The sequence below is a fragment of the Tachysurus fulvidraco genome, chromosome 26 (assembly GCF_022655615.1).
Source record: "Tachysurus fulvidraco isolate hzauxx_2018 chromosome 26, HZAU_PFXX_2.0, whole genome shotgun sequence".
NCBI classification, from domain to species: domain Eukaryota; kingdom Metazoa; phylum Chordata; class Actinopteri; order Siluriformes; family Bagridae; genus Tachysurus; species Tachysurus fulvidraco.
In genome coordinates, this window is record NC_062543.1 from 16871088 (window position 1) to 16883467 (window position 12380).

The 12380-nt window shown below is 43.0% G+C and overlaps 2 protein-coding genes across 4 annotated transcripts in view; both read right to left on the minus strand.

Moving 5' to 3' along the window:
• Positions 1–1412: 1412 nt before the first annotated feature.
• Positions 1413–5711, minus strand: cwc15 (CWC15 spliceosome associated protein homolog). 2 transcript variants are annotated; one of them, XM_027148314.2, is made up of 7 exons: positions 5660–5711; positions 3797–3934; positions 3520–3626; positions 3322–3419; positions 3087–3194; positions 1975–2096; positions 1413–1639 (listed from the first exon to the last, which is right to left on the minus strand). In XM_027148314.2, exons 2-7 carry the CDS (start codon positions 3925–3927, stop codon positions 1510–1512), a joined length of 696 nt encoding a protein of 231 aa, XP_027004115.1. In that variant the 5' UTR covers positions 3928–3934; positions 5660–5711; the 3' UTR covers positions 1413–1509. The 2 variants fall into 2 exon arrangements, with proteins under 2 accessions (XP_027004115.1, XP_027004116.1); XM_027148315.2 differs by lacking the exon at positions 5660–5711 and adding an exon at positions 4242–4364.
• A 1181-nt stretch (positions 5712–6892) lies between these two features.
• The window catches only part of fam76b (family with sequence similarity 76 member B), a 9011-nt gene continuing 3523 nt past the window's right edge, over positions 6893–12380 (minus strand). Inside the window, exons 2-10 of one of the 2 annotated variants that reach the window (XM_027148312.2) lie at positions 12296–12360; positions 11848–11902; positions 11567–11722; positions 11119–11279; positions 9892–9942; positions 9579–9656; positions 9243–9375; positions 8965–9066; positions 6893–7589 (exon numbers count right to left, since the gene is read on the minus strand). In XM_027148312.2, the coding sequence (XP_027004113.2) occupies positions 7500–7589; positions 8965–9066; positions 9243–9375; positions 9579–9656; positions 9892–9942; positions 11119–11279; positions 11567–11722; positions 11848–11902; positions 12296–12360 (891 nt within the window). In that variant the 3' untranslated portion in view covers positions 6893–7499. Of the gene's footprint in view, positions 7590–8964; positions 9067–9242; positions 9379–9578; positions 9657–9891; positions 9943–11118; positions 11280–11566; positions 11723–11847; positions 11903–12295; positions 12361–12380 lie in introns of both variants that reach the window. The other variant, XM_027148311.2, reaches the window with a different exon arrangement.

The following is a 12380-nucleotide window of genomic DNA, read 5'->3' on the forward strand; positions in this document are numbered from 1 at the left end:
ACACTGTACCCGTGTTTACTGTACCCGTGTTTACTGTACCCGTGTTTACTGTACACTGTACCCGTGTTTACTGTACCCGTGTTTACTGTACCCGTGTTTACTGTACCCGTGTTTACTGTACCCGTGTTTACTGTACCCGTGTTTACTGTACCCGTGTTTACTGTACCCATGTTTACTGTACCCGTGTTTACTGTACCCGTGTTTACTGTACCCATGTTTACTGTACCCGTGTTTACTGTACACTGTACCCGTGTTTACTGTACCCGTATTTACTGTACCCGTGTTTACTGTACACTGTACCCGTGTTTACTGTACCCGTGTTTACTGTACACGTGTTTACTGTACCCATGTTTACTGTACCCGTGTTTACTGTACCCGTGTTTACTGTACCCATGTTTACTGTACCCGTGTTTACTGTACACTGTACCCGTGTTTACTGTACCCGTGTTTACTGTACACTGTACCCGTGTTTACTGTACCCGTGTTTACTGTACCCGTGTTTACTGTACCCGTGTTTACTGTACACGTGTTTACTGTACCCGTTTACTGTACCCATGTTTACTGTACCCGTGTTTACTGTACCCATGTTTACTGTACCCGTGTTTACTGTACACTGTACCCGTGTTTACTGTACCCGTGTTTACTGTACCCGTGTTTACTGTACCCGTGTTTACTGTACCCATGTTTACTGTACACTGTACCCGTGTTTACTGTACCCGTGTTTACTGTACCCGTGTTTACTGTACCCATGTTTACTGTACCCATGTTTACTGTACACTGTACCCGTGTTTACTGTACCCGTGTTTACTGTACCCATGTTTACTGTACCCATGTTTACTGTACACTGTACCCGTGTTTACTGTACCCGTGTTTACTGTACCCGTGTTTACTGTACCCGTGTTTACTGTACACTGTACCCGTGTTTACTGTACCCGTGTTTACTGTACACTGTACCCGTGTTTACTGTACCCATGTTTACTGTACCCGTGTTTACTGTACCCGTGTTTACTGTACCCGTGTTTACTGTACCCGTGTTTACTGTACACTGTACCCGTGTTTACTGTACCCGTGTTTACTGTACACTGTACCCGTGTTCACTGTACCCGTGTTCACTGTACCCGTGTTCACTGTACCCGTGTTTACTGTACCCGTGTTTACTGTACCCGTGTTTACTGTACCCGTGTTCACTGTACCCGTGTTTACTGTACCCGTGTTTACTGTACCCGTGTTTACTGTACCCGTGTTTACTGTACCCGTGTTCACTGTACCCGTGTTCACTGTACCCGTGTTCACTGTACCCGTGTTTACACTGACTGCACATATAAAGCCCATAACTCCACCCACAGCACAGAAGATGCTTCAATACAATAGAAGCAAATCATTAACACACACAATAATAAACACACGAGGACTAGAGATCAAAGGCTTTAATTACACACAATAACCAACAAAATAAATCAGAAATCACCAGGATAATGTAAAACAATAAAAGGTTAAAGGTCACGTGGGTTATTTGACATATTTCTCCATGAACTTTTTGTGGAATTCAGAGCGTAGCGTGTCATTAATAAAGCGCTTCTCCTTCCGAGACTCGTCCACACCTTTGGCACAGTTTTTAAAGACAACATCATCGTCCCACCTGTAACACACACAGTTCTGTGTATGAAACCTCAAGTTAGTTATGTGTGTGTGTGAGTGTGAGTTTGTGTGTGAGTGCGTGTGTGTGAGTGTGTGTGTGTGTGTGTGTGTGTGTGTGTGATTGTGTGTGTGTGAGTGAGTGAGTGTGTGAGTGAGTGTGCGTGTGCGTGCGTGTGTGAGTGAGTGTGAGTGAGTGTGAGTGTGAGAGTGTGAGAGTGTGAGAGTGTGTGAGTGTGTGAGTGTGTGAGTGTGAGAGTGTGTGTGAGTGTGAGAGTGTGTGTGAGTGTGAGAGTGTGTGTGAGTGTGAGAGTGTGTGTGTGTGTGTGAGAGAGATACCTGCGTTTTACCCTGAAGGTATTCTGTGTCTGTGTTTGTTGTCCAGCGAGGTTGAGAAGTGGATTTCCACTCAGAATGTTCTCCATCCGAATTCTCTCCTCCTCCGCCTTCTGCTCCCGCTCCTAATACACAAACATTTATAACAAGACAATTATTTCACACACACACACACACACACACACACACACACACATGAGGATGTTGAGGTTCTCTTTAGGAGTGACGAGGATGGACAGGATTAGGAAGGAGCACATCAGAGGGACAGGTCAGGTTGGCTGTGTTGGGGACGAGGACAGAGAGACTAGAGTGAGATGGTTTGGACATGTACAGAGGAGGGAGATGTTATATTGGTAGAAGGATGTAGGAGATGGAGCTGCAGGTCAGAGGTCAAGAGGAAGGACAAAGAGGAGAAACATGGGTGTGTTAAATGATGAGGATAGAGTTAGGTGGGAACTGATGATTCTCTGTGGGACCTCTAACGGGAAAAGACCAAAGTAGAAGGAGACACGCACACACACGCACACACACGCACACACACGCACACTCACTCACACTCACTCACACTCACTCACACACTCACTCACACACTCACTCACACACGCACACACACGCACACACACGCACACACACGCACACTCACTCACACACTCACTCACACACTCACTCACACACTCACTCACACACTCACTCACACACTCACTCACACACTCACTCACTCACACACTCACTCACTCACACACTCACTCACTCACACACTCACTCACACACTCACTCACACACTCACTCACACACTCACTCACACACTCACTCACTCACACACACACTCACTCACACACTCACTCACACACTCACTCACACACTCACTCACTCACTCACACACTCACTCACACACACACTCACTCACACACTCACTCACTCACTCACTCACTCACTCACTCACACACTCACACACTCACACACTCACACACTCACACACTCACACACTCACACACACACTCACACACACACTCACACACACACTCACACACACACTCACACACACACTCACACACACACTCACACACACACTCACACACACACTCACACACACACTCACACACACACTCACTCACCTTCCTCTCCTGCTCCTCTGCTCTTTCCTTCTTGATTTTCTCGAGTTCGGCCAGCAGGGCTGCAGTGTCATCGTCACTGTCAGAGGCGGAGTCAGAGTCCTCATCCTCCTGCGTGCACGCACACACACACACACACACACACACACACTATATTTATATATCACACTGTGTAGACAGAGAAGTGTTGTGTACAGAAAAAGAAGCCTGTGCAGTTGTGTGTGAGTGTGTGTCATACATCAGTGAGAGGGTCATCTGCATCCAGGTTTGCAGCAGGTATCTGATCAAGTCGTGGGCGCTTAGATGAGGAAGAGGAGGAGGAAGAAGAGGTGTGTTCTACAGGAGAGACACAGAACTGATATTACTTACACAAACACACATGCATCCACAACCAAACATATCGACCCATCACACACACACCCCAACATCCACACACCTCTTGCTCCTCTCTCTCTGTTCTTGACGACTGCCCTCTCTCTCTCCTCCAGCTCACGCCTAAAATCACGAGCACGCACTTCCTCAGGAGCATCCTGAGTGGGCTGTCTGAAAACACACACACACACACACACACACACACACACACACACTTCAATTTAAAAATGAATGATGCACAATAACACATAACTTCTACATCTTCTCTCTCATGTGTGTGTGTGTGTGTGTGTGTGTGTGTGTGTGTGTGTGTGTGTGTGTGTGTGTGTGTGTATACACACCTGTATTTGATCTTGGTGTGTCCTGGCAGGTCTCTGCTGGAGTACTGTTTAGAGAGAGCACTCAGATCGCCCTCCCCTTTGCCCCGCCCACCTCGAGCAGGCTCAAATGTTGGCCGCGCTGCTGTAGTCATCCTGGTCCTATAAGGATGACATCATCATGATTTATGACGTCACATGTATGTTGCTGCTGCGTGATTATAAACCCAGACACGGTTTATCTCGTTTAGTTTAGCTTGCAAAGGTTTTGGATGTCCAAGAATATTTAACAAAAAAATAGTTTTTTTTGGAAAAACAAGACTCACTGCTTCAATACAAATGTTTTATGTAACTCATCATTAAGGGGTTTGACCGTAGTTGATTTTCTGTTCCCTAATATAACGCTCAAGTTGAACTGTATTAAACACTTCATAAAAGATAAAGATATGATATGGTTTATAATCCTAACCTTATCGCTGGTGTAGATTTTCTCCTAAATGTGATTTTGATATAAATAAAGATAACTTTCAGTTATCAGGTCTCTCTCGTGTACTGGCTGCTTATATAAAATACGTTTTCTCCCCACAGGCATTTAATCTGGAATAATAAATATGTGAAATACAAAAAAAATCAATATTTTTACAATAACTGGGTTAAAAATAATATATTGTTTATTTCACAACTAAATGATCAATTTTATTTACTTACATACTCTGAGTTTCTTAAAAAAATGTAATATCCCAGTTTGTCCACGAGAATATAGCATTGTGTTTAATGTGTTTTCTGAGATTATTACAAAGTAATATGGAATCTGAAAAGATGCTAACATTTAAAAAAGAAACCGTTTTAAATGGTATTAATATGAAAGATAATAAATGTAATAATACATTTTTTTAGAGTTACTTCACTGTCCTGCAGCATTGTGAGCTAAACACTGGGACAATCTGGGAGAATATTAAATGGAAATTGGTTTGGACTTAATAATAATAATAATAATAATATCATCATCATCATCATTATGATAATAATAATAATAATAATAATAATAATATCATCATCATCATCATTATGATAATAATAATAATAAACAACAATAATAATAAATATTACATTAACAATAAAATTAATGAAGTATATTTAGTATGAGGAAAGTAAAATGGTGAAATGTCACATTTTTATTTAAAATCTGTTTATTTTAGTTGGAAAGTTTCATATCCATAAATGTAAGCGGTCTGAAAAACCTTTTACAGTTTAAACTATTTTGAACACAAGGCTGTTAATTTAACTCCTCTTCTGTACATTAATGTTATTGCTCCCGTTTTCTCCTCTTTGTTGTTACTATTCTAATATCTGATTAATATGACAAGTATTTTGTCTGTTATCATTTTGTTATTAAGACAAAGTATATAAATATATAAACCCAGTCACGTGACCATCAGCTACTCAATTGTGGTGATAAATGTTCCGGTCCACAGTTATACAATACACCGAATAATTAAAGCGTTAAAACAACTAAAGCTAAGCGTTAGCGCCAAAGCTAAAGCGTTAGCGCCAAAGCTAAAGCGTTAGCGCCAAAGCTAAAGCGTTAGCGCCAAAGCTAAAGCGTTAGCACCAAAGCTAAAGCGTTAGCACCAAAGCTAAAGCGTTAGCACCAAAGCTAAAGCGTTAGCGCCAAAGCTAAGCGTTAGCACCAAAGCTAAAGCGTTAGCACCAAAGCTAAGCGTTAGCACCAAAGCTAAGCGTTAGCGCCAAAGCTAAGCCTTAGCACTGCCATGTGTTTATACACTATAAATGACCCTCCATATAAAGTGACATTAAACACAGCGCTTCAGCACAATAATAATAATAAATAACACATCGCACTGAGGAACACAACGGAATCCTTACCTTCTCCGTGATATCCCAGCAGACACTGACGTAATAACACAGGGACGGAAACCTGCAGCGACACCCAGTGGAACAACAACGACACGACAATTAAATAATAATAAAAAAAGCCCAATGACAGAAACCTAAATTCTATTTATTTGTTTCGCGATTTTAACAACGGACATTGTAGGTTTACGGTAAAGTAGAGAAACATTAAGACTTTTAACTTAAGTTATTTCCATTAAGTATCTCTAACATCTATCTCTAATGATCATGTCTGAGGTGACGGTGATGAGGAAGAAACCTTGAGAGGAACCTCATCCTCATTTAGTGACACTGGACAGGAAATTATGGACCTTCACCACAGAACAAACACTGACTTTCCTGTAAAGCTCTTCAGATGATCACTGATGAAGACTAGAGAACAAAACTGACGGACACCTCGATAGTGTAAAGAGAAGGTGGCAGATCTGTCTCAAGCAGTGTGAACCATCAAGAGACCAACCAGGGGTACAGAGAAGAATATCAAGTATGAGAGAGAGAGAGAGAGAGAGAGAGAGAGAGAGAGAGAGAGAGAGAGAGAGAAGAGTAAAGAGTTCCACCACCACTCAGCAGTCACCAAACACTCCATAACTGTGGGGCTCTGTGAGAAAAAGCTCTGCCCCCTGCTGGAGACTTTTACCAACAAATATCCTGCACCTTTCGATCGAAGTAGGTGAGACAGATCATAAAAAACAAAAGATTTCTCAGGCACTGTGGTGCGAGACCATTAAGTGCTTTATAGCTTAGCCAATGTGTGAGCCAATGAAATGAGGATAAATAGTGGTGGTGTGTTCATATCTTCTTCATGACACGACCCTTCCTCAAGTACTTAAACACGCCCTATGCATTTCTTACTACATCACCTCCACACCAGAGGTTAGACTGATGTCCCTTACTCCGGGTCCCATAGGTTCAATGTCAGGATGTGTTTATTGCTTAAAAACTTCATTAAACTTTGACATTCTGCAAAATAACAAATGTAATATAAAGATATTAACACAGATGGAATTATCAGATTGTCACTAATCCAGATTTATCTTCAGATATTAACACATTTATAATCTGATCTAGTGGCTCTGCCAAATTTTATTAAATGTGCTATTTAAATAAGACCAAATTAAGAGTTTAAAGTAATTCACAAGCTGAAGAGAAAATTCTTTGATATTTAGTTATAATTACAACAGGAGGTTATTCACCCCGACACACACAAGTTTTTGAAGATTTATTGTTCCTGAAATGTCCAGTCTGGAGGACAAAATAAAAAATACAAAAGTGTCACAGTACAAAGACTTATAATAGAGAGAGATAGAGATAGAAAGAGAGAAAGATTCCTATAATGTGAATAACAATTCTCTTTCACACAGAATAATAAAATCCTCATCATTGTTGTGAGTAAAAGCCCACCGTACAGAGGAGGGCAGGCAGCGAGACAGACGTCTTTACAGTCACCCTCTGCAAACAGACATATGGGGTGTGTGTGTGTGTGTGTGCATCCTGCAGGTTCGGTGGCCATGTTTGTCCATAGCACAGCCCCTCAGATCAGAGTCACATGACAGGAGCAGGGCTGCATGTGTGACATCATCAGTGACATCATCAGGAGAGAGACGGGAGATCCAGAGAGGGAGAGCGAACAGGGTCAGGCCACTTGTTGGGGTTAGAGACAGACAGGAGATGGGTACAGGGCGAGAGGGGCAATGACAGACAGGTGGATAGTAATGTAGAGATACACAGGCAGCTTTTTTGAGGGGGGGGGGGTGTATGTGAGCCTAAGCGTCCTCACAGTGATGACGTGGCATGTGTGGGCAAGAGGTCATCGTCATGGTAACAAAAGGGAGCTGCTGGTACGGTCAAGCTTCTTTCCTTTTGAGAGAGCAGCAACCTGTTTCATCAACTCCCTGTTCTTTGCCTACAGACAGACAAGCAGACATTATGTAAGTCAGGGACCTGGAGATGGTTCTACGGTTGTCATGTCAACAGACTCACCAAGATTGGAGGAAAAAAAACAACAGGTACTTTATTCCTAAACATCAGTCAGCGAGAGCCTCAGATTCCTGTTCTTAGTTAACAAGAGAGAAATCTGGTGGTTTTCTGCTGCTGTGGCTCATTTACATCAACAGCTGGAATTCCTTTCTGCTCACTGAAACTGCTCACTGCTGTTTACTGAAATTACTATAAGCTTCAAATAGACTAAATATTATATTATTTTCCTTTAATCTCTTTATTAATCTCTTATTAACAAAGTGTTTCCATCCACAGGACTGTCACTGTTCTGTGTAAACTCTGGAAACTACTAAAAATCCCAGATGGTCCGTAGTTTCTTAAATACTCAAACCAGCTCCTCCAACCCTGCCATGGGAGTCTCGGAGCTCATTCTGATCTTTGATGACGGCCTGATTAACCCTTCTAGCCCACTTTTGTCCACAAGGGGGAAGTTTCCACATTTTTGGCCAGATCATGTTTCAGCTAAAGAAATGAGTCTTTGGGACAAACCTTTATACACCATGTACTTTGGAAAGAGTATTTTGAATGTCTGACCAGGTCTATAATGTTCTTTTGTTTTAAACCCGTACATGTGCTTTGAGACCAAAACATTTCAATAATAGATTTTACTTATTACCAATTTATTTAGTGACATCAAGAATTGCTTTTGGCAATGTTCATTTTTGTGCAGCATCAGATTTTTTTTAGTTTTTAATAAAAGATGTATTTTATTTTACATTCTAAAGGTTCCACCTGCTGTGAAGACGTACTTTTTTTTACTCTAGACCAAAAGGTGGCGCCACTGCGCCGTTACACAGGCCTGCACAAAAACAAGCTTATTTTCAGGCTTTTTACATTTGTTTCTATGGAGGATATCAGCATACTATAGTGTGCATGTTTACTATTGTGTTTGTGTTCATGTGTATTCAGGCTTTTAAGCAGGGCTGCTGGCAGTGGCACACACACGGTAGTGGCAAACTGGTGGACCTGGGATTCAAGCCCAGAACTTGGTAGTCAAGTCAAGAAGCTTTTATTGTCATTTCAACCATATAAAGCTGTTGCAGGACACAGTGACATGAGAACGTTTCTCCAGGATCAAGGTGCTACATAAAAACAGACAGTGCAGGACAAAACACCTTAAACCTCTAGGCTACCTCATCCCCTATAATAACTGTATAATAAATAACTGTATAAATGTGCAAGGGCTTATAATAAGAGACAGTGAGTGAAACTGAGTACGTGTGTGTGTGTATATGTATGTGTGTGTGTGTGTGTGATTCTATAAAATTTGTATACATTACCTGTTGTTGCTCCATGGCCTCTTTGTGAGCTTTCTCCATGTTGTTCATCTTTAGCCGCATGTTCGACTCCTGATACTGAAAATCAGCCTTCAGCTCAGTCAACTAGACACACACACAGACACACACACAGACACACACACAGAGACACACAGACCTAGGTTAAGGCGTGCGTACGCGTGTCTGCATGCGTGCGTGTGTCTGCGAGCGTGCGTGTCTGCGTCTGTGTGTGCGCGCGCGCGTGTCTGTGGGCGCGCGCGCGTGTGTGTGTGTGTGTATACCTTTCTGTCCTTCTCCAGGATGGTCTGGTCTCTCTGCTGCAGCAGCCTCTTCAGTGACATCACTTCCTCTTTCAGCTGACTTATAAGGATGAAGTTATCTGTCCCACCTGAGTCCATCGACTGAGCTATAGAACTGCTACAGTGAGATATTAGACAAACAGCAGACACACACACACACACACACAGGGAGAGAGAGACACACACACATTTAATGTACACATATTACAGCGCCATTTAGCACATTTTTACACACAACATGTAACTAACAGAATTCAACGACAGTTACTTACTCTATCTCACACACACACACACACACGCACACACACACACACACACCTGTCTCCATTGGACGGTTTCAGCTCCAGTTTGGGTTTCTTCTTTGGCGTTTCCTTCTGAATAGATGCTGACTTATGGCTGTAGACAACAGCAAACATTGTTACTATGACAACACAACCTTCCAACTCCGTGTCCATAGTATACCGCTGCCTACAATACTCCAATACTTGTCCCAAACACACACTCAATGTGCACAACCAAGAAAAAGTGAACAAGGAAAGAAATTACAGGCAGGTCTGGAACACCGAGGACAGTGTGTGCGTGTGTGTGTGTGCGTGTGTGTGTGTACAGTAATAAGAGTCAGTAAGTTCACCTCTGTTCCCACAGACGCTGCTCCTGTTCTGGACTCAAACTGCTACTCAGCCTGCATACACACACGTGGACACACACACAAGGGCACACACACAAGGGCACACACACAAGGGCACACACACAAGGGCACACACACAAGGGCACACACACAAGGGCACACACACAAGGGCACACACACACACACCATCTGAGTATAAGAGACTTAGCATTATGCACACTGGTACAGTCATAAGTATGCACAAGATAAAAAACTAAGGCCACAATTCACAGACTTTACAAGTTGTGTACTTGTGAGAGATGCTGTGGCAGTGTGTGTGTGTGTGCACTTGTGAGAGGTGTGTGTACTTGTGAGAGGTGTGTGTGTATGTGTGTATACTTGTGAGAGGTGTGTGTGTGTACGTACTTGTGAGAGGTGTGTGTGTGTGTGTGTACTTGTGAGAGGTGTGTGTGTGTGTGTACTTGTGAGAGGTGTGTGTGTGTGTGTACTTGTGAGAGGTGTGTGTGTGTGTGTACTTGTGAGAGGTGTGTGTGTACTTGTGAGAGGTGTGTGTGTGTGTGTACTTGTGAGAGGTGTGCGTGTGTGTGTACTTGTGAGAGGTGTGCGTGTGTGTGTACTTGTGAGAGGTGTGCGTGTGTGTGTACTTGTGAGAGGTGTGCGTGTGTGTGTACTTGTGAGAGGTGTGCGTGTGTGTGTGTACTTGTGAGAGGTGTGTGTGTGTGTGTGTGTGTACTTGTGAGAGGTGTGTGTGTGTGTGTACTTGTGAGAGGTGTGTGTGTGTGGTGAGAGGTGTGTGTGTGTACTTGTGAGAGGTGTGTGTGTGTGTGTGTGTGTGTACTTGTGAGAGGTGTGTGTGTGTGTGTGTGTGTGTACTTGTGAGAGGTGTGTGTGTACTTGTGAGAGGTGTGTGTGTGTGTGTACTTGTGAGAGGTGTGTGTGTGTGTGTACTTGTGAGAGGTGTGTGTGTGTGTGTGTGTGTACTTGTGAGAGGTGTGTGTGTGTGGTGAGAGGTGTGTGTGTGTACTTGTGAGAGGTGTGTGTGTGTGTGTGGTGAGAGGTGTGTGTGTGTACTTGTGAGAGGTGTGTGTGTGTGTGTACTTGTGAGAGGTGTGTGTGTACTTGTGAGAGGTGTGTGTGTACTTGTGAGAGGTGTGTGTGTACTTGTGAGAGGTGTGTGTGTACTTGTGAGAGGTGTGTGTGTACTTGTGAGAGGTGTGTGTGTGTGTGTACTTGTGAGAGGTGGTGTGGCGGTGATGGTGGCGATGCTCCTTTTCGCTGAGTGATGATGAGTTGGAGTGGGAGGAGCCAAGGCCTTTACGTTGTTCTTTAGTTTTCTGTAAAACACGGCGATAGGACAGTGTGCAAAGCCAACAGAGCAGCTTCCCATCCACCTACACACACACACACACACACACACACACACACACGCTCATTCACGAGTTTTCTTCTAATTATTTGTATGACCTTTTAGAGCTTATTCAGTAGTGTGTGTTTATAACTGGGTGTTAAAATGATTCTTCTCAATTACTGACATGAGAGAATATTAAAGCACAAACTCCATCATTTAACTGAACTAACTAGAACAAGTAATCTTCATCTCTAGGGTTGATCATCGTGTGTGTGTGTGTGTGTGTGTACTTGTGAGAGGTGCGTGTGTGTGTGTGTGTGTGTGAGAAACCTTTCTCCGACCCTCCTCCTTCCTGTCGAAGGCACACTGCTGTTTACACTGCTCACAGGTCTGTGGTGGGCCGTACTTCTTCTCAGAGTTAGTGCAGCGCTGACACTTTGTCCCGATGAATGCAGCAATGATGTTACAGTACTGACATGGCTTTGGCTACCACACACACACACACACACACACACACACACACAGTTTACATGACCCCTTCAGTACATCACAGTACATTTTGTGCACCTCTCTCACAGAGAAACAGATAAAGAGACAGAAAGTAAACTTACTGTTCCAAACTGTTTAACATTCTGTGCACATTTCTTGCAAATGGTGTTAGTTTTGCTGTAAAGAAACACACTGTATTATTAATAATGTTATAGGTATTTATAGATATATACACACATCTGTATTTAATCTTGGGGTGTGTGTGTGTGTGTGTGTGTATACCTATACATTCTCATTCTACATTCTCAGCTGAACCCATAATACTGTTCATGACTCCACCAGCATGTTCCCTTTAGTGTGTAATGAAGTGTGTCACACTCCAACTAACAGTATGTAGTTTATAACATGGTTTTAAAGACACAGAGATCAACCCATGACTGTGTGGTTATAGAACAAAAACCACACACTCTGATAAAGAACAATTAAACACTTCAGTGTCCACAGTGTCTATGGGTGTGAAACCAGTGCTGCATCACTCGGTGTGTGTGTGTGTGTGTGTGTGTGTATTACCTCTCCTGTTGGAATTCGGTCCTACAGTAGGTGCACTTCACTATGGGATGGGCGATCCGACACTCCTGCACACGTAATGAAGCAT